The 22,603-nt window shown below is 44.0% G+C and overlaps 1 protein-coding gene across 6 annotated transcripts in view; it reads left to right on the forward strand.

Moving 5' to 3' along the window:
• The window catches only part of DST (dystonin), a 502,743-nt gene that overhangs the window by 58,187 nt on the left and 421,953 nt on the right, over nucleotides 1-22,603 (forward strand). For all 6 annotated transcript variants that reach the window (XM_066359128.1, XM_066359129.1, XM_066359143.1 and 3 more), the window contains exon 3: nucleotides 6,269-6,475. In XM_066359128.1, coding sequence (XP_066215225.1) covers nucleotides 6,269-6,475 — 207 coding nt within the window. The remainder of the gene's footprint in view (nucleotides 1-6,268; nucleotides 6,476-22,603) is intronic.

Consider the following 22,603-nt stretch of genomic DNA (forward strand, 5'->3'; position numbering starts at 1 on the left):
GTGAGTTTGAAGTAACACAGTGTAAATGATATTTCAAAATATCTGCAGCCACTATAATTTAATATTTAGATATTTGTGATTTCTTTTGGTGGCAAAAATCAAAGGTACTGCTAATAATGCCAAGTTTATGACCTACATTTATAATTGAGTAGTAATGTAAATTAGCGGTTAATGAAAATAAAAGGCATAATTTTTCCCTATCCAAGTTTACTGACTGCCTTTCCCATCTGCCTTGAGTTTTAGTCATAGACCCAAGAACTTCTGCTATACCTTTTATGTCTCGTGTTAGATGAGAAAAATCACAGAGTTTTTACAGGGTTATTATATGCTTTGTAAACATCAGCTCATTAAGCTTCATAATATTTTTATATGATAAATCTGTATCTTATGTACTTAGAAACCTTAGTTTTTCCAGTACAACAATAACATAAAAGCAATTCTGTGTGAATGCTCAATGATTCAATACTTTCAGTTTCCATTTGTTTAGATCAGGGGTAGTCAACCTTTTTATACCTATTGCCCACTTTTATATCTCTATTAGTAGTAAAATTTTCTAACTGCCCACCGGTTCCATAGTAATGGTGATTTATAATAGAGAAATAACTTTATAAAATTTGTAAAGCAGAGTTACAGCAAGTTAAACATATAATAATAATTACTTACCAAGTACTTTATGTCGGATTTTCACTGTTTGGCAGAATAAATCATTATAAAACAACTTACTATAGTTAAATCTATCTTTTTATTTATACTTGGTTGCTCCACTGCTGCCCACCATGAAAGCTGTAACACCCACTAGTGGGCGGTGGGGACCAGGTTGACTACCATTAGTTTAGATGCTTCATCAATAAAATGGATGATAGGCCCTGGCCGGTTGGCTCAGTGGTAGAGCGTTGGCCTGGCATGCAGGAGTCCCGGGTTCGATTCCCAGCCGGGGCACACAGGAGAAGCGCCTATCTGCTTCTCCACCCCTCCCCCTCTCCTCCTCTCTGTCTCTCTCTTCCCCTCCCGCAGCTGAGACTCCATTGGAGCAAAGTTGGCCCGGGCGCTGAGGATGGCTCCATGGCCTCTGCTTCAGGTGCTAGAATGGCTCTGGTTGCAACAGAGCAACGCCCCAGATGGGCAGGGCATCGCCCCCTGGTGGGCATGCTGGGTGGATCCCAGTCGGGCGCATGCAGGAGTCTGTCTGCCTCCTTGTTTCCAACTTCAGAAAAATACAAAAACAGAACAAAACAAACAAAAAAACTGGATGATAGTTGGATCTCAGAAAACAGTAATTCTTACCTGACAGTGTTAACTCTTTCAATTTATGTCTCACTTATTTTTGTTTATAGACTTGTTTTAATCAGCCAGCATATATTCCTGAACACTTCCTCGGTGCCCAGGCCTGTGAATACATACAGAAGATTAGCTCTGAAGGAGTTTCTGCTTCACAATCTCCGTGTAAGACCAGAGTGATAAGGCATTGGTTTAGAGTTAGGTATAACTGGGTTCTAATATGGAGCTATTCCAATTGCAAACTTTTGCTTTAGGTAGATTATTTAACCCTGATAAGCCTCAGTTTGCTGGTCTATAAAATGAATATAATAAGCTTAATACCTGAATGGTGCTTAGTAAAGTATTGCTATTAATATCTCCTCCCTTTTTATGCCAGTCTACCCAGCCAAACAGCCTAATGAAGTCTGAGTATTCATTCAGCCTCGGGAGAAAATAGCTAACCATCTGAAAAGCGTAACAGAAAGAGTATGCTCCAAGGTTTTTGTTTGTAGGGAACTGAATCTGACTTAAGCCAAAAGAGACTGTATTACAAATATATGATAGAATCCCCAGTCAAGACTGACTGACTGGTTGTAACAGACAAAGCTTAGGCAGGTTTAGAAGGTCCCTGGTGCAGCCACTAGAACTGATGAACTCCTTCGTATTTTTTTAGTCTTTCTATTCCTCCATGTAATATTCAATATCCAAGCAGAGAGATTTTGGCTGCTTGAGCCTTGGCCGTGTGCCTACTCATGAACTGGACCAGGTTCTGAAGAGGCAAGATCTAGAGCGGGCTGGGGATCTCCCTGACTTAGCTATGTAGCAAGACGGCACATCTTGACAATTACTCAAAAGGTGCTGATAAATTGAGTGGCCTAAAAAAAAAAAGTGACAGAAGTCCACTACCAGGAGACTGCCAAGTGTCTGTCACCTATTGGTTAAGGGGTATCCAGGCAAAAATCAAACAAGCAAGAGAGAAATGGATTTTATACTCCACTGTCAAATTTGGTTAACACCTGTAAGAGGTTATAGCACCACCTACTGTTTTAAAATAAAATTTCCCTCTGTTAAAAGTTGTGGCTTATTTTTTAAACTAGTATTTAGGACAAGCAAGTATAATAAACCAAGGACCTGTCATTCTACACAGGGATTTAGAGAAACAAAAAGGTAATTGCCTACTTATGACTTCATGTTGTTTATAGTGTTTGCAGTCATGGCTCTTGATTGCTGGTATGTGAATTGCTGCCTTAACAGCCGGGAGGTGAAATAGTAAAAATGGTGCTAATTTGTTGACTATTGATATAATCTGTATACTGTTCTGCATACCTAATGCAGATGATCTCATTTAAACACCATCATAATAATGCGAGAGAGGTATTATTAGATGCATTTGACAGAGGAAGAAACTGGGACACAGAGAAGTAACTTGGCTAGGATTGCACACCTAAGTAAGTCATAAGAGAGATGGCATTGAAGCCAGAGAGTTTGACTCACTGGAGAGTAAGTGCTTGGAACTCTCCGGAGCAAAGAACTCTCTCCTGGTGATCAGAGTGGTTGGTATCTGCAGCAAGGAACACTTGTAGTGATTCATTTTCCTTTTTACATTTGAAAAGAACACACTTTTGTCTTTGAGACTCTTTTATTCATATGTCATATACATAATAATCATAGACAACATGTATATAGCATTATGTGCCAGATGCTCTTCTAAGTACTTTACCTAGATTAGTTCATTTTCTCCTCAACATTGCTATGAAATACTAGTTTGAACCCCATTTTCCAGACAGGGAAATGGTTAATTAACTATCCAAGATCACACAATGAAGAAGTCACAAAGGCAGTATGTATTTGAACCCAGATAGTGTGGCTGATGTCTGCATATTATACTACAGTGATTATAAAAAGTTATTTAAAAACAGTTCAAGTGTGTTTGGATATGAGAGAAATCATAGAGGTTTACATGGTGGTGCTCAGATCTTGAAAACAGTATATGTGAAATGAAAATGACTGTAGCTTAAGAAAGACTGATTTAAACTGTCTTTAATTTTTATTATTAAGTAATGATTCAATATATTCTTAGACATACTTAGAAGAATTTCTCTAGACTAGATACAGGGATGTGGATTTACTGGCTTATTGCCCTCAGAATGGCTTTACCAACATGTTTTAATTTTTTGTCAGTTTAAGGGAGTTTTATGTAGTGTTTTTCCTAAATGTTTCTAAAATTTGTAAGCCACAACAGACTATTCGTAATAATACAAGTTAAGCGAAATTTGTTTGATTATTATTTATAAGAGCCTTCATAAGAGGAGAATCTGCATTATTACCAAAGATATATACTCGACTCACCCTACTATAACAGAAGCTAGTATATTATCAAATACTTTGTTAATTAATTCTACCAGCACACACATTTCTGAACTAGAAACAGTACAAGGATAATGAAAGTTAGTGCCACCTAGTGGTCAGACTAAACTTCAGCTCCTAGAGCAGGGGTTGGGAACCTATGGCTGAAGAGCCAGATGTGGCTCTTTTGATGGTTGCATCTGGCTCGCAGACAAATCTTTAATAAAAAATAATAATAACGTTAAAAATATAAAACATTCTCATGTATTACAATTCATTCATTTCCTACCACTCATGTTCATGGTTGTGGGTGGCTGGAGCCAATCACAGCTGTCCTCCGGGACAACACCAAATTTTTATTGGATAATGCATAATGTACATGGGTCATTGTATGGTTCTCATGGAATTACATTTTAAAATATGTGGCGTTCATGGCTCTCTCAGCCAAGAAGGTTCCCGACCCCTGTCCTAAAGGTTCTGTCTTCAAAGAGCTGAAAGTTAGCACAGAGGAACTTGTCAAGAAATCAGGTTCTTGATCTTACTGCTAGTGAGTCTAATTCAGAAGGAAGGTATGAGGGGAGAGGAAGTAAAGGTTGGGGAAGGGAAGAAAAAGAGAGAGAGAGAAAGAGAGACAGAGATGAGGCAGTGTCTAGGAACCCGCATATTTAAAAGCAGCCCATGTGGTTGTTTCTTCTTAAGCATTTGGTCCTAACTGCTCTAGAACACCGTTTAGAAATTGCTCAGCTCTCTGTTGTTCTCTTCACTGGCAGCTGCTGTATAGTAGCTTGTGGGTTATGTGGAAGCTTCAGGGAGCTTCTGGAGCTATTTTGGGTTGGAGGGGATCCAGGTGAGCTTGCACTCAGAGGAAGGATGGGAACAGGCTGTAAGTTTGGAGTTGAAAGGAAATTGCCCAAATCATGACCAAATCCATTTGCATTTCCTTCTTATTTATTTCTGTTGACGTTGGTGCTACTTTGGACTCTGTGGGCCACCCCCCACTTCTGTCTCTTTCTTCATATCCTTCAGCCTGGCATTCGGGGTGTCCGTAATGAGACTCCAGACCTTCTCCCGTGTTCCTCAGTGAGAATCCCTCATAGACATTAATCTTCCAGTATCCCACAGAATCATGCTCAAGCCTTTTGTCATACTGCTTCTCCCCCTGAAATTCTTACTCTCCATTCTTTATGCCTTTACTGCCATCTTTAGGTTTTTAGGCATCTTTTAAAACCCAGAAGACCCACGATTTCAAAGGAGCTCTCCCTGGAGCATTCACACCTCAGCCCTTCCCCTTTCCCTCCATACTTTGTGTGTCGCCTGTGCTAGCATCCTGACACATCATCAAATAATGTTTCTTATTGCTGCATAAATATTCTATCCATTCTTCCGTCCATCATTTTACTTATTCATTCATTCCTTACGCTGTTTCCTTGGACTAGAATAAAAATTTCAAATGCCACCCACTCAGCTAAGCCCACTATAGACGATTCTCAGTTTCACTTATTTATTGAGTCCTTCTCTGAGATCAGCCGGCACTGAGAGTCCTCACATGCCTCCTCTCACCCTTGATTGCATGTTCTGGTGTGTGGGACTTCTTCATCTGCTCTTTGCTAAATTGTAGCGGCATGGGACAGAATTCATTTTATGTAACTCTTGGGTGTTTTCCAAAATTGTTTGCACATTCCCAGATACATTTTATGGCTCAGCTGAACTCACTTCCATTGCTAGCAAGTTGTCCTTATACTCACCTTCCTCGAAGAGGAAAGGAAAATTAATATTTTATCGAGTACTTGATATTGCCCAGATACTGTGCTTAGAATTTTACATATATTACCTCATCTAAATCTTAAAAACCCGGTGAGTAGACTGCTCTCCATTTCTTACATTAGAAAAGTTAGACTCACCTGACCTGTGGTGGCGCAGTGGATAAAGCGTCAACCTGGAACACTGAGGTTGCCGGTTCAAAACCCTGGGCTTGCCTGGTCAAGGCACATATGGGAGTTGATGCTTCCTGCTCCTCCCTCCCCCTTCTCTCTCTCACTCTTTCTCCTCTCTAAAAAAAAAAAAAAGTTAGACTCATAAATGTTTAATAAGCGTGTAGGTATAATGAACAGATTATACCTACACGGGGTTTGGACCGAGGCTCATCTGACCCCAAAACCCATACTCACTCCCCCGATTTGCCTCCGTTTAGATCTAGAGCTTCGTGTTGTGGTATTTTATAATGATGCTTTGCCTTCCTGCTCTCCCCCTTTAAAGAGTCTGGTTTCCAGAGTGTAGAGTGGCTCTTAACCCAGGAATGACAGGCCAGCCCCCTGCCCTGCCTCATGCCTACGTGGAAACACCCTTCTCCACGGTACTCTGATTTCTGTGTACATAAGTAAAGCAGTGTGTCACCTGCCCTCTGTGTTGTTTGGACTGGCTTTATGGGATTTAGAGCATTTCTCAAAGTGGAGTAACTCTGGGCCCTGAAACAGGAGGTGTTGGAGGACACTGGTGGATTAGTCTCACGGGCATGTTAGATTCCTTTCTTCCCTGTGCTCACATTGGGGATGTAAGCGACCTCACTGAGCTGGGTGACTCTGGGAGCTCTCTACAGAATTAGCTCCAGAGAACTTCCTAATGATCTCAGTACCAACCGGGATTTGTTGGGTTGTGTCTTCCGCAGGGATTCAGAGCAAGCCCCCGGCACATCAGAAGGCGCGCGGCCGCAGCCGCCGCCGCTGCGGCCCGTCTGGAGGAGGCCAAGCCCGTGCTGGAGGTCCACCAGCAGAGCGAGCAGGACGCCTCGGCCAGGAAGCGCAGGATCAAGAAAAATAGCCGAGTCCAGCCAGAATTCTATCACTCGGTGCAAGGCGCCGTGACCAGGAGGCCTGTAAGTAGAGAACTGTCATTTACGAGGACACTAAAGACAGTGTCTGATGGCGTGGTCATTCTCTTCGTTTTAAAAAATGATCAGGTTAACTTTAACCAGGTTTTCCTCTTCTTCTCCTCAACAAGTGAGGGTGAACTCACATGCGTTCCCGCAAGGAATGTGGTGGCACCGGTTTCGCAGAGGCCGTGGGGACAGAGTCGGCAGAGACACCCGGGTTAGCCAGACATCAGTTAAAAACTGGAGACTTCTGAGCCAGGGTCTAGACTGGGCAAGGGGCCGAGGAGCTTGAGGTACTTAGGACAGGTCAGAGGTGCGCAGAGGGTGACAGCGAGCCAGTGTCAGGCTGGGAAGGGCGGGTCTGGAGTCTGGGGTGGGGCTGAGCCCGGGGAGGGGGATGGGGGGGTGGATGGTGGCTTCTGCACCGGCAAGGGCTGCGGCGCCCTCTGCTGGGCAGGCCGACTCGGAGGGAGCTGGGCTTCTCCGGTGGCCTGAGTGTTGGCCCACGGCCGCCTGAGTGTTGTCTTTTTTTTTTTTTTTAACCCGGTGCCCCGTGTCTCTGTGGGCCACAGTGCTGCCTTCACTGGACGTTCAGGGCTCAGCCGGAAGCGGGGCTCCACCTCCTGCTCCCCGCCTGAGCGCATTGTTCTATGTGCTCTGATTTTTTTCTTTTTTTTTTATCCCTAACCAAACACATCTTTTTCCTGTGTTTGGTACAAAAAAGGAGGTGGGGATTTGTACATGTAGACTTTTTACAACATTGTGACAGTTAAAGATTCGGGTTTAGCAATGCCACTTTAAAGCTTTAAAAAAACTATTTCATGGCTGCCATAATTTCGCGTTGCTTTAGCATTCATGAAAGGTTGCCTGTGGCTGGCTCCTATACTGCAGGGAGCCGGGTTTTGCCGTTCCTCACGGCAGCCTAGGGGAGCCATCAAGATCTGATGTGATGATACATCTTTATGAATCACTGAAACAGAACTGCCCTTCTGTGGGGTAAATGTGTGGCAGCATCTGTGGTGATGGCCGCAGAGCCAGGAGAATGTCCGACTCAGTCACTGGGCCGAGGAGAACGGCAAGAAAAGGTCCTGTTTAACTTGAACCACCTGTAAAGTGAGGCTTTACGGGGAGGCATAAGTAGGTTTACAGCTGTGAGTACACGGAATCCAGTTTATTTGCTTATTATAAATACAGTTTTATTTAATTCTTGTATTACTATATTTTCCATATGAACAACTGTAAACCCACTTTTGCCCACCCCTGTATTTAGACATGAGTCTTCTTTTTGTATTTTAATAAAACAAAGGCTAAGTAGAATTTGGTATCTATGTGGGGCAATATGAAATAGTAAATAGTAGGAAAACTTATTCCTTTAACCAACACTTTTATTCAGGAAATAAGGGGTGAACATATATCACTAACAAATAGTTACTGACAGCTTACTGTGTAACCAGAATTATTCTGTGTGATTCACTTAACAACGCTATGATGTAGATGTTGTTATTGTCCCCATTTTATGGATGATGAAACTGAGGTCCAGAGAAGGTTAGTAACTTGCCTAAGTGTACTTATGTTGTTTGGGGGCAAAGTCTAGGATTTGAATCTAGGCAGCTTGCCTTCAGAGCCCAAGTACTTACTTACCTCTACAGTCTGCTGCCTTCTTAGAGTACCTGGCCTCTAGGAACTCACAGTTGAGTAAGTAGACATGTAAACAAGCAAACATAATGTATGTCTGTGTTCTGAAAATACCATGGTAGAGTTATGCACAAGGCACTGTGGAAGCACCTTAGAGGACCAGAAATATTTACTGAGAAGCAGATGCCCAAGATGAGCCCTGAAGACAAGAGGTTTATCAGGTGGAAAGTGGAGGTAGATATCTCTAATGAGAAGAGCATGTACAAAATCACAGAGCACGGAAGGGAACGGCTCGCAGGGCCCAGCTCAAGGTGGTGCTGGTGGGTGAGACTGGATGGGTCAGGCAGGGCCAGGTCACTGAGGGTTTGCATATTATGTGAAATATCTGTATTTACTGTCTGTGATGGGGATCTGTTGAAGATCAGAGGTAGGCACACTAGCTCTGTCACTCAGAAGCCAGCTAATTCTTTGCTTCTTCTGATCTTTCCATGTGGATCAGAATGGAGAGGATAATCTTCAGTTTAGAAATCCTTGGCCACCATTATTCTCTTCTGAGCACTGGACATAACTGCCTGAGGAACTACGATGGATTCCTTTTGCCTCGGTGACTTTGAACTTGGCATCTGTTTTGCCCTTGAGTGCCAGTCCTCACTCTTTGTTTTCCTGGTGAATTTCAATTCACCTCTTAAGACTGGCTCACACTCACGCGACTGTCGGAAAGGTTTTTTTCTGATCCTTGTGATCAGAGTAAGGTGCCCTTTGCTCTGATCCTGGGCACTTTGTACAGATCTCCTGCATAGCAGTTATTCAGGTGAAAAAGGCAGGTGTGTAGTAAAACAGACATGGGTTCAAGTCCTGCTGTATGTATCAGAAAAGAAGTAGTTGGCACACTAAGAGAGTTTAGTAAAAGGACGATTTACAGAGGTGTGGTCAGGGCTAAGGTGTTTCACCAACCTTCAGATGGAACCTCCCTACCGCTCCTAACCGGAAGATAATGGTCTTACTAGGTCCTGGTAGAAAGAGCTGAGCCGTGGAAGACCCCTTCCCAGGAGCTGTGGCTGAGAGTGCAGCCACGGCCAGACCGGTGAGTCAGGAAGGGATCAGGGCCAGTGAGTGTACCGCTGGCACTTTCTGTTCATCCAGCCTACCTGGAAGCTGCTGGGCTGGGGAGCGTGAGAGATGCAGATTCTAGAGGTCGGCATCACAAAGACAAAGCAAGGCAGAGATGGGCAGAGACCCTGAGATGGGCCAGGACCAGTGGAGAATAAAAAGCATACGGGGTAATCTTTGCCAGTTGCTCAACTCTTTGAGACAGCTGTCTTATTGTCAAGCAATAATAACAATAGCTACCTCACTGAGTTGTGAGGATGACCTGAGCTGACATATGGACATTGATGACACAGTGACCTGCTTAGAATAAACTCTCAACAAATGGAATTCCTTCCTATCCTTTCTTCCTCTAGACCTTGACCTCTTTGGGGGCCATATCATCTGCTCTAGAATATCTCATCTGGATGCATTTTATTAAGTGAATGAATGAATTATATTTATATATGACATATACTTATGCAGAATAGGAATTTAGAGAATGGAGAGGGTTTCTTCTTCCTCTCCTCCTCCTCCTCGTCCTCCCTCCTCCCTCCCCCTTCTCCCCCCTTCCTCCTCTTTCTCTTCTTCTTCCTCCTTCCCTCCTCCTCCTCTCCTCCTCTTCCCCCTCCTCCCCTCCTCCTCCCCTTCCTTCCCCCTTCTCCTCCCCCTCTTTCTCCTCCCCTCCTCCTTCTCCTCTTCCTCCTCCTCCTCCCTCTCCTCCTCCCCTTCACCACTACTACTACTTCTCCTCCTCCTCCTTCCTCCTCCTCCTCCTCCTCCTCCTCCTCCTCCTCCTCCTTCTTCTTCTTCTTCTTCTTCTTCTTCTTCTTCTTCTTCTTCTTCTTCTTCTTCTTCTTCTTCTTTTTCCCCCTCCTCCTTCTCCTCCTCCTTTCTCCTTTCTTCCTCTTTTCCCACTCCCCGACCCCCCATAGGATAGTCAGAAAATAACTACTTCATGGAAGAGATGGGATTGAGTTGGGCTTTGAAATCTGGGTAGGAATGGGCTAGGCAGCAGAAGTTAAGTCTGGGAAACAGAGAAGCAAAAGTACTGAGAACTGTTTGGCTAGATGTGGGATTTTTTTTTTTTTTTTTTTAGTGAAAGGAGGGGAGGTAAAGAGACAGACTCCTGCATGTGCCCCAACTGGGATCCACCCAACAAGAATCAACCAAGCTATCCTCAGTACCCAGGACCAACGCTTGAACAAATTGAGCCACTGGCTGAGGGGTGGAAGAGAGAGAGAAGGGGGGGGGGAAGAGAAGCAGATGGTCACTTCTCATATGTGCCCTGACTGGGGATTGAACCTGGGACTTCCGCATGCTAGGCTGATGATCTATCCACTGAGCCAACTGGCCAGGGCCGGATGTGGGGATTTATATAAGAGAAATACAGGACAGAGCTGGGAAAAGAGATTGGGGTCAGAATACATCCTAGGCAACCACTGCATTTGAACTTTATTTCCTGTGTTTCATGGAGACACAACAAGAGGTGAGTAGCGTGTTCAAAGCATGGTTTTAGGAAGATGAAACATGACCAGAAGAGTCAGAGGGGAACAGCTAAATAGCTCCTGCAGAGTGTAAGGATGAGGTGATCAGGACCTGAACTTGGGCCTAACTTGTATCATTCTCTGCCGGCATCTGGTGATCACTGCTGACGGGGAATCTGAGGATAGCCTTCACCCTCTCTTCTTCAGAAGGATCAACTGGAAGGGGAGAAATTAGAAGACAGGAAATAACAGTGGAGTCTTCTCTGTTCCTTGGGCAGTAGAAACATCTTGGGGAGTGTTCTTTGGGGCCGGTAGAACTCACATCCTTCATCTTCCTGCATCTCCTAGGGGTCATCTCGGAGACTGGAATTTGCTAGAGTTGGAAGTGAGGAGGCTCTTAGCTCCCAGTCTCACTTGATCCCTGCTCAGCCTTCTGGAACCTTATGGCCTCTGCTGACATTTCCTTGATTTTATGTGGACTTGAGCTGAGGCCTTGTGCCCTCTTCTGGATTTGGTTAGGTGTAGTCAGTAGTGCCTGCTCGAGCCACCCTACTCAGCCTGTGCCCGAAGCCGGAGCCTTTTCATAGCTGCCACGTTTGGAGGAAGCCGGGGTTATTACACATTGCCACGTTTGGAGGAAGCCGGGGTTATTACACGTTGCCGTGAAGGCAGTTCTGGCAGTGGCTTGGCGGACAAATAAAGCAGCTGTGATGACTCAGGATTATTTGAATGACATTCCGTGAAAATCTCCAGGCATTTCTAGTGGCAATCTGGATAAGAAGTGGGTCCATGAGGGGGAAAGACTGAAACAGGATGTGGCCTTGGAGGAGATGAATCAGAAAAACGTGACAGTGCAGTTTCAGCCACTTCCAGAAGGCCCGTCCTCTTTGTGACATGGGCCAATGCCACATGGAAGGCATTACACTTCAGCATCTTTGCTGCTCTAGCCAGTTTACCGATTCTGGATTCATAATTTATGCTCAAATGTGCCTAAAAGAATTTGTGATGGAGATCACTAATATAAACATAATAATATGCATGCCTTTTATTTCCCGCCTTTGGAATGTTTCTAAGGGTGAGTTAGCTAAAAATGTATCCTGCTTTTCTTTTAGGAAACACATGCCTTGGGATTTGTGCTATATATTACGACCCTGAAATACTTAGGGATTTTCTATCGCCGTGAAGCTGAAAAGATAATTAGATCCAGATCCCCATTTGTTCTTTAGTATTTTGACATTACAAAGAATATTTTTGTGTGTGTCTGAATCCTAGAGTTTTTAAGCATCATCATCATCATCATCATCATATTAAGAGCTCCCCATTTACTGCCTGCCGACTCTGGCAGCATGTAGACATTGTTTTCTGCGCCCTTCCCTGTCCCCCCCCCCCCCAGCAATTCTTTGGGCCAAGTGCACTTGCTTTTCAGAAGAGGAAACTGGTCAAGGTCACACAGCTGGTAGATGATGAAACTAAGATTTCAGCCCAAGCACTCTGACGGGAGCAGGTTGAGAATGGAGAAATTCAAGCCCTCACATTTCTGCTGCTCCATGTTTCTCCTAATCAACCCTCCTAAAGTACTTTAATCACTCAGAGTCTCAGCTTTCCTACCTGCATAGATGGCAGCTATAGATGAGATCTTTGTGTCTTTCAACTATTAGGCCATTCAAAACCTTTTTTTTTTTTTTTGGATTTTTCTGAAGCTGGAAACAGGGATAGACAGTCAGACAGACTCCCGCATGCGCCCGACCGGGATCCACCCGGCACGCCCACCAGGGGGCGACGCTCTGCCCACCAGGGGGCGATGCTCTGCCCCTCCGGGGCATCGCTCTGTCGTGACCAGAGCCACTCTAGCGCCTGGGGCAGAAGCCAAGGAACCATCCCCAGCGGTCGGGCCATCTTTGCTCCAATGGAGCCTCGCTGCGAGAGGGGAAGAGAGACAGAGAGGAAGGAGAGGGGGAGGGGTGGAGAAGCAGATGGGAGCTTCTCCTGTGTGCCCTGGCCGGGAATCGAACCCAGGACTTCTGCACGCCAGGCTGACGCTCTACCACTGAGCCAACCGGCCAGGGCCATTCAAAACCTATTTTTAAGTGGTGTTGCCAACCACGGATCGCCCCCAGAGACCTTTCTGCCGTGGATCTGGTCGGTCCTCTCTTCGAGGCGGAGCACCTGGGAAGTAGCGCGGGCCCTTCTACCCTTTAGCCCGCTCACGCGAACCTGTTGATTACAACAACTCTCAGGCCCAAGAGGAATTTATGTGTTTGGTATTGGGGGTGGGATAAGGGAAAACAGAAAATTTAGAGTCCTTAAAAATAATCAGGTGTACTGTCTCTCTTTCTGCTACATTTTCCCGATTCCAGGCTTTTGCACACTGCGACAGCATCATGTATATTTTCTCATGACTTAGAATCTCAGACTTTCTCATGGAGGTGAAAGAATATCTAATTGAAAGTTATAGTCCTGGCCAGTTGGCTCAGCCCGGTGTGTGGATGTCCTGGGTTTGATTCCTGGTCAGGGCACACAGTAGAAGCGCCCATCTGCTTCTCCATCCCTCCGCCTCCCTTTCCTTCTCTCTCTCTCTCTCTCTCTCTTCCTCTCTTCTCCTCCCCTCCTACAGCCAAAGTTCAATTAGAGCAAGTTGGCCCCTGGTACTGAGGATGACTCCATGGCCTCTGCCTCAGGTGCTAAAAAACAGCTCTGGTTGCAACGGAGCAAGGCCCCAGATGGGCAGAGCATCGCCCCCTAGTGGGCTTGCTGGCTGGATTGCAGTAGGGGCACATGTGGGAGTCTGTCTCTGCCTCCCCTCCTCACTAAAAAAGAAAAAGTTACTAGCACTCACTCCTCAGTCATTATCCAAGCTGTCGCTTACTCCCCCTGCTGGCAAAACCTTGCTAGGCCTGTGAGCTTCTGTCTTCTCACTCTGAGGCTCCCTGCACAAGTAAGTAAGGTATTGAGCCTGATAAGTTTGACGTAAGAGTTGGAGGACAGACAGACTGGGCGCCGATGATTGGTGGTTCTGCTCTCCGATACGATGACCCCGAGGAAGAACAGGTTTGGGGGCTGGAAATCAGATTTCCAGTTTGGATATGTTTCGTTTGACATATCTATTAGATATCCTGGTGTCTGGATTGATGAAGACATAAATCTGGATTGGGAGTCATCTGTACACTGATATTATCACATCTTTGACACTGCATGGGATGATCCAGGAAGCGAAGACTGATAAAGAAGAGAGTTGAGAACGGAGCCTCGGATTTTCCAGTGTTGAGAGGCTGGGGAGAGGGCCAGGGCCCCTCACAAGTTCCAACTCTTCCCTCAGAAATACAGCCACCTCAGCAGAGATGGGTCCGGGCCTCCTGACTTCCATGTAAGGATATTCATCGTAGGCCGAGGAAAGGCAACTCAGGTAGGAACTGGAGAAAGTAGCAGAGCAGGATTTTCTAACATACTGATCACTCCTTCCCTTTCCTTCTCTACTTCCTGGAATTCACCCTTCTTTTCCTTCTCTTTGTGGATTTTGCTTTTGAGTTCGGGGGAAATTCCCTGCTTTTCTGATTGCAGCTTAGGTCGCTGTAGGCTGCAGTATATTTTGGAACACTGCATAGTTGTTTTTCTTTTTAAATTAATATTAAGAGGATTTTAAGTCATTTTTATAGTTGGAAACCTGCTGTAATATAGAGTAGACTGACTACACATCCTTGAGCTTGTTGAAATATAGTAGGATGTTTCTCTGTTCCTTTCCTGCTTAGACGATTAAAACGTCTTCCCTTTTCTTTTCCGTTTCGAATTTGTAAGAGCAGGCAGCTCTATCTGAAAAACCTCAGGACACTGTCCTGTCTGTGGGAGGCTTGATTATACAGCCCATATCTTTTTGTGGGTTTTTTTTTTTTTTTTTTTTGTATTTTTTCTGAAGCTAGAAACGGGGAGAGACGGTCAGACAGACTCCCGCATGCGCCCAACCGGGATCCACCCGGCACGCCCGCCCACCAGGGGCCACGCTCTGCCCACCAGGGGGCGATGCTCTGCCCCTGGGGGGGGGGGGTCGCTCTGCCGCGACCAGAGCCACTCTAGCGCCGGGGGCAGCAGCCAAGGAGCCATCCCCAGCGCCCGTACAGCCCATATCTTACTTTGGCTTAATTAACTGGCCAATACAAAGCTCCTAAAGGAAGTGTTCATTTCCTTTTCTTCTTTGGAATTCTAAAGCATGAACTGAATTAATAAAGTTAAATATCTTTTGCTAACTGCTTCAAAAGGATTTTATTGAATTCTGTTTATTCAACTTCCCAAGTCCTGACTACACATTGCTATGCGTCCCCGACAGAATCTTACGAAAGATTTCATTTATTATAAATTTGCAATCAATAGATATACAGGAGCATACAATGAAGGTGGACTGTATTAAATGAACTGTGCTAATATAGAGTGCAGTTTCTCAAACAGTTCATAAAGCCAAGATTAACTTGGTGAAGGGATGCGTGCTCTGCCTGGACAAATATAAGCACACCTTTTAACTCCTGATCCTCTTCAAGGTCAGCATTTTTTTTTTCCTTTATTGATTTGAGAGAGAGAGAGAGGCAATGAGGGAGATAGAGAAACATCAATTTGTTGTTCCACTTATTTATGCATTCATCGCTTGATGCTAGTATGTGCCCTGACCAGGGATCAAACCCACAACCTTGGCGTATCTGGACGATGCTCTAACCAACTGAGTTACTCGGCCAGGGCCCCAACGTCAGCATTTTGACTGCTTGTCATTCTTTTTGTCTTTCTTGTACTCAGGGACCTCCCTTCCATTTCCTTTCCCCCCTTACATTCTTTAAGCTCCAAGCAAGAGAAACGTAAATGAAACTTTTAGATGGCCACTTATAATTCATGGACAACTGAGGATCAAAAAACTAAAAAGGAGGTTCCTTCAAAGGTGGTCTAGCAGCTCAGTGGTTTTTGACCTTTTTTACACTTGGGCACCAGTGAAAATAGAAGAATTATTTCGGGACTGATATGGCAGAAATCACTGTGAGCATAAGTGAATTCGGCTAAAACCATTGGGTCTCTAATCTTTTTTTTTTTTTTTTTTTAATAATAATTTTATTTTTTTAATGGGGTGACATCAATAAATCAGGATACATATATTCAAAGATAACAAGTCCAGGTTATCTTGTCGTTCAATTATGTTGCATACCCACCACCCAAAGTCAGATTGTCCTCTGTCACCTTCTATCTTGTTTTCTTTGTGCCCCTCCCCACCCCCTTTCCCTCTCCCATTCCCCCAGTCCCCCCTCCCCCCCGTAACCACCACACTCTTATCAATGTCTCTTAGTTTCACTATTATGTCCCACCTACGTATGGAATAATACAGTTCCTGTTTTTTTCTGATTTACTTATTTCGCTTCGTATCATGTTATCAAGATCCCACCATTTTGCTGTAAATGTTCCGATGTCATCATTTCTTATGGCTGAGTAGTATTCCATAGTGTATATGTGCCACATCTTCTTTATCCAGTCATCTATTGATGGGCTTTTTGGTTGTTTCCATGTCCTGGCCACTGTGAACAATGCTGCAATAAACATGGTATTGGCAGAAAAATAGACAATCAGACCAATGGAACAGAATAGAAAGTCCAGAAATAAAACCACATATATATAGTCAAATAATTTTTGATAAAGGGGCCAACAACACACAATGGAGAAAAGAAAGCCTCTTCAATAAATGGTGCTGGGAAAACTGGAAAGCCACATGCAAAAGAATGAAAGTGGACTACAGTCTCTCCCCCTGTACAAAAATTAACTCAAAATGGATCAAAGATCTAAACATAAGACCTGAAACAATTAAGTACATAGAAGAAGACATAGGTACTCAACTCATGGACCTGGGTTTTAAAGAGCATTTTATGAATTTGACTCCACAGGCAAGAGAAGTGAAGGCAAAAATTAATGAATGGGACTACATCAGACTAAGAAGTTTTTGCTCAGCAAGAGAAACTGATAACAAAATAAACAGAAAGCCAACTAAATGGGAAATGATATTTTCAAACAACAGCTCAGATAAGGGCCTAATATCCAAAATATACAAATAACTTATAAAACTCAACAACAAACAAACAAACAATCCAATAAAAAAATGGGAAGAGGATATGAATAGACACTTCTCCCAGGAAGAAATACAAATGGCCAACAGATATATGAAAAGATGCTCATCTTCTTTAGCTATTAGAGAAATGCAAATCAAAACGGCAATGAGATACCACCTCACACCTGTTCGATTAGCTGTTATTAGCAAGACAGGTAATAGCAAATGTTGGAGAGGCTGTGGAGAAAAAGGAACCCTCATACACTGTTGGTGGGAATGTAAAGTAGTACAACCATTATGGAAGAAAGTATGGTGGTTCCTCAAAAAACTGAAAATAGAACTACCTTATGACCCAGCAATCCCTCTACTGGGTATATATCCCAAAAACTCAGAAACATTGATACGTAAAGGGTCTCTAATCTTCATACACTATCAGGGTGGTTAACTCTTTTGTGGACTGGCGGGGAATTCTGACAGACCAGTCCACAGACCAGCCTTTGAAAAACACTGGTGTTACTTCACGTCTAACCAGAACAATCTTTAAATTGTTCCAGGAGAATGGGTGTAAATTATTTTATTTTACAAATTATGAGGAAGTTTATGTAGAAAGTTACAGAGGTAGTAGAAGTGAGCCAGCTGGTTTGCATAGACAAGGAAACAAGTTACAGAGGCAGAAGAAGGGCCCTTGGGGCTTAGGAGAGAGAAGGGCAAAGGAATGATGCCCAGGGGTTAGTAGAGAGGAGAAAAGGCGTGGGCATGCTTCCAAGAAAGAGAATGCCTAAGGTCTTTTATTTTGAAGGATACAGGCATTGTTTTCCTTGGAGCCCTGGTTGACTTTTAACAACTGTCTTTGCCTCAAATGACTCCTTGATCTTTGTCCTAAATACCATGGGTTCAATTTAAGACCATTTCCTGTTGTATTATCTGTGAAGAAGGTCAAGGTTAGCCCATCTGCTATGTGTTACCATCAGTTCTTATGAAATCAAAATGTTCAAGTTTGAGGAAATCTTAGAGTTTGTCTGATTCAACATTCTGCTAATGTTAGATTCTTCATCGCTTGAGTACTTTAGTGATAAGATCTCCTATTGTTAGATAGCTCTAATTAGTATCAAGTTAATTGTACTTGAGAATTAAGAAGCTTTCTTTTTTAGGCTCAGGGTTCCATTTTTCTGGATCTTTTCTCTTACATCTAATTCTCAATTTTTCCAAACATCACTTTTGTTGCATTCCTCTGTGGCAGGCATCTCTCTCATTTCTCAATAGTGCCTCATTTTATTGTTCAAAAATAGTTGTGAGATGATGAGTGTGGTCCAAGGAAATCATTCAGTTTGTGTCGTGGGAGAGGAGAGGTCAGTTCTGGAAATGACAGTAATGTTTCTGGAAAATGACTGCTTTGCAGAGTCACTTGGTAGTCGAGCAGTACTTCATATTTTTAAAAGTCTGCTCAGGCCCTGGCCGGTTAGCTTGGTGGTAGAGCGTCGGCCTGGCGTGCTGAAGTCCCGGGTTCGATTCCCGGCCAGGGCACACAGGAGAAGCGCTCATCTGCTTCTCCACCCCTTCCCCTCTCCTTCCTCTCTGTCTCTCTCTTCCCCTCCCACAGCTGAGGCTCCATTGGAGCAAAAGATGGCCCGGGCGCTGGGGATGGCTCCTGGGCCTCTGCCTCAGGCGCTAGAGTGGCTCTGGTCGTGATAGAGTGACGCCCCGGAGGGGCAGAGCATCGCCCCCTGGTGGGCGTGCCGGATGGATCCCGGTCAGGAGCATGCTGGAGTCTGTCTGACTGCCTCCCCGTTTCCAGCTTCAGGAAAAAAAAAAAAAAGTCTGCTCATATTCATTATCTCATTTAATCTGCACAACCAACATGTGCTTGGGTAGGTTATATATGACTAACCCAACCTGAAAAAACTGAGTCTCAGAGAGCAAGGGACTGACCCAAGGTCACAGGTCCAGATACAGTAGAGGCAGGTATTCATACCCTTGCAGTCTGTCTGTTCGTGAAAGCTCTACCTCAGATAACACTTGGGGAATTGGGTGAGAAATTTCAGGGACAAGAATTTAGATGTCAGTAGACTGGAGGAATTACTCATTTTTCTCTACCTGACTCATTCCCAGGGAGTAGTTATATATCTTTGAGAGACTGCTCACAGCTTGCATTATCTGTACCGGCCGCCCTCGAGTACCAAGGCTTTGGCAAGTGCACGTTAGTCTAATACTACCAAGTCCATGCTGCAGCCTCCGCACTTCCTGCTCAATTAGCAAATGTCAAGTGGGCTATCAACTCTGATTGTCACTAATTTATCACCCCTGATACCCCACCCCCACGTACAGATTGCATCTCTAAAATGGGATTAGATCAGATACCCAATTTGACCTGGCGTTACAATTAGGTTTAAATACTCTTTGCACTGTTACCGGGAATGTAAATTGTGCAGCTGCTATGGAAAACAGTATGGCACTTCCTCAAAAAATTCAAAATAAATTTACCATAAGATCTAGCCATGCCACTACTGGATATACACCTCAAAGAACTGAAAGCAGGGTCTCAACGAGATGCTTGTATATGCATTTCATACTGGCATTATTCACACTAGCCAAGAAGTAGGAGAAACCCAAGTGTCCACCGACTGATGAATGAATAAAGTCATGTGAAATATATTATATATGATGGAACGTCATTCAGCCTGAAAACGGAAGGAAGTTCTGACATGTGCTACAATATGGATGGCCCTTGCGGACTTTATATTAAGTGAAATAAGCAAGTCACAAGAACGGGAATACTGTATGAGAGGTACCTAGAGGAGCCAAGTCATCGAAGCGGGACTAGCATGGTGGTTACCAGGGACTGATGGGAGAAGGGAATGGGAGTTGTTTAATGAGCGTAGAGTTTTAGTTTTAAAAGATGAAAAGAATTCTGGAGATTGGTTGCAACAATGTAATGTACTCGACACTACTGAATATTTAACAGGTGTTATAATACATTTAAAGGTTATGATGGTTATTTTATATATTGTGTATTTTACCAAAATTAAAGAGAAATTTAATTTTAATAGTCATTGCAGGCAAGGAGGCAGAAGAATAACAATAAAGGTTCATAGAATAAGGGCCCAAATGATAAGAACATACATTTAGCTTATTTTATTTATTTATTTATTTAAATTTTAATTTATTGATTTGAGAGAGAGAGGAAGAGAGAGAGAAAGAGAGGAAGAGAGAGAAATGGAGGGAGAGTGAGAAGGATCAACTCCTAGTTGCTTCACTTGAGTTGTTTATTGATTGCTTCTTGTATGTGCCTTGACTCAGGGGCTCAAACTAGTGATCTTAGGGTCATGTCTATGACCCTGTGCTCAAGTTGACAAGCACGCACTCAAGCTGGTGACCTTAGAGTTTCGAATTGCATACCTCAGCGTTCTGGGTTGATGCTTTATTCGCTGAACCACCACTGATCAGGCCCTTTAGCTTATTTTAAATAAAACGATATCATGAGGTATGCAAGGCACAACACAAACAGGTAATTACCAGTAGCAAACGCTAAGAAAAAGTCTAATTACTAAAGACATGCTTTTATACACAGAGTGTGGGTGTGACTGTGGATTGAATGAATATCAGATGGCAAGACATGTTTTATTTGAATGTAACGACCGTTGGTATCGTTATTCTTTTTTTTTTTTTTTTTTGTATTTTTCTGAAGCTAGAAATGGGGAGAGACAGTCAGACAGACTCCCGCATGCGCCCGACCGGGATCCACCCGGCACGCCCACCAGGGGGCGATGCTCTGCCCACCAGGGGGCGATGCTCAGTCGGGGGTGGGGGGGCGCTCTGCCGCGACCAGAGCCACTCTAGCACCTGGGGCAGAGGCCAAGGAGCCATCCCCAGCGCCTGGGCCATCTCTGCTCCAATGGAGCCTCGGCTGCGGGAGGGGAAGAGAGAGACAGAGAGGAAGGAGAGGGGGAGGGGTAGAGAAGCAGATGGGCGCTTCTCCTGTGTGCCCTGGCCGGGAATCGAACCTGGGACTTCTGCACACCAGGCCGACGCTCTACCACTGAGCCAACCGGCCAGGGCCGGTATCGTTATTCTTAAGAGACACTACTAAGAATGTAAACTCTTAGTTGAGGTTTTAAGGGCTATTGTATATGTATATTGTCCTTCCATATGAATTAAGGCAGGGGTCTCAAACTTGCGGCCCGCGGGCCGCATGCAGCCCGCCGAACAATTTTGTGCGGCCCGCAGACTAATCCACGAAGTTCAAAATATTTTGGATAAAATTAAGTAAGCCTACGGGCCTACTTGTATTTTTCATTTCTCTAGCATCCTAGCTAGATATTAGCTTAGTTAACAGCAGGTTTGATGCGAACTACAGTTTCTGGTCGTTTTGTGACACTGAGTAAACTGCATGTACGATTGTGCTTGTTGTACTGATTTTTTTTTTGTTTTCAACTGCAGTGAGAAAAGTGTTGCGTAACAGTTGCCTTTTGTAGACCTAGTGCGGCCCGCCGAAAGGCTGTGATCTTGCTCTGCGGCCCACATGCTGAGTTGAGTTTGAGACCTCTGAGTTAAGGCATTCTGGAGTAAACAATACTGATCTAAAAGACTGTAAACTTGCATATTAATTAAAAGGACTGTATTACTTCATGTTCAGTTTAGGTTCTTGTATCAAAAAACTTCAGAAACTTCATTTAGCAAATAGAGACATTGATGTTGTTAGGTGCCAGGATTTTAGTGGCTGAGAGAAGAGATATAGGTATAAAATCAGAGAAGTTAAGTAAATCCCTATCATCCTAGAATTGAATTGGAAATATCAGTTTGAACTGGTAATTAATTTTTTCATTAAAAAAATGTATTTTCTGGTCTTGTCTACCAAACAAGTCTGGAAACAATGACCAGTCCAGTAGCAGTACATATTACGGTATCCTAATGTCATTTCTTACTGAAACAAACCAAGGCTGTGTCTTCAGTTGAGTTTCTTAAGTAGAGCCTGAGAAGGGCATTCTTCTGAAAGTGATTTATTAGGGGAGAGCTGTCAAAAGGAGAATAAAAGAAGCAGGATAGGGTAGGGGCTAGTGAGCAAGGATGCAGGCTTGGCTGGAGACTAGCTTTCGCCTGGCTGTACACTGGGCTCTGGGGCAGGAGTTGCACTACAGATTAGTCTTAACTTGAAGCAAGTTGTTGGCTGTGAGATACTGAGGTGGGGTGTGAGGAAGCTCCCTTCAGCCTGGGGAGTTCTTTGAAGAAGGGGAACTGTGAGCTATTAGCAGCCAGCAGTTGCAGCAGCTGGGAGCTCACTGGCTGGGTGGAGGGGATCTGGTCTTGGCAGCCACAGCAGCCATGGCAGACTCCTTGGAGAAATGGCTGATGCCAGATCTGGAACAAGCCATGTAGAATGAGCCCAGCTGTCGGAAGCATCAGAGATTACTGTGGTCTTGTCCGAAGGGTCAGGAGTAAACTTGCAGATGCTCCCACTGCCCAGTCAATATGAATAATAATTGCGGTGGATTTAAACCCATCAGTATATTTAAAATCCATGACTTTATGATTAAAAACAACAACAACAACAACACCTTGTTGATCTTTGGGGAATGCTAAATGAACCAACTCACTTTTTTGAACAATGGTAAAGGGAAAGAATTAAGCATTATCCAGTCTTTGCTGTAAGAATTATTTTACTCCATAATCAAATAGTTGCTGAGATAGAAGGAATAATGACATCAGAATGTTACCATTTCGCAAACCCCAATGAAATAATAAACCTACACAGTGATCGTAACTGCTCTCTCCTGTAAGAGAGACAAGCACACGTTATGTGCCTCCTGATGAAAATACATAATGACACTTAGAAGTATTCTTGTGAAAAACATGGGACCTACC

This window comes from Saccopteryx leptura, chromosome 1 (assembly GCF_036850995.1).
Source record: "Saccopteryx leptura isolate mSacLep1 chromosome 1, mSacLep1_pri_phased_curated, whole genome shotgun sequence".
Classification (NCBI taxonomy): Eukaryota; Metazoa; Chordata; class Mammalia; order Chiroptera; family Emballonuridae; genus Saccopteryx; species Saccopteryx leptura.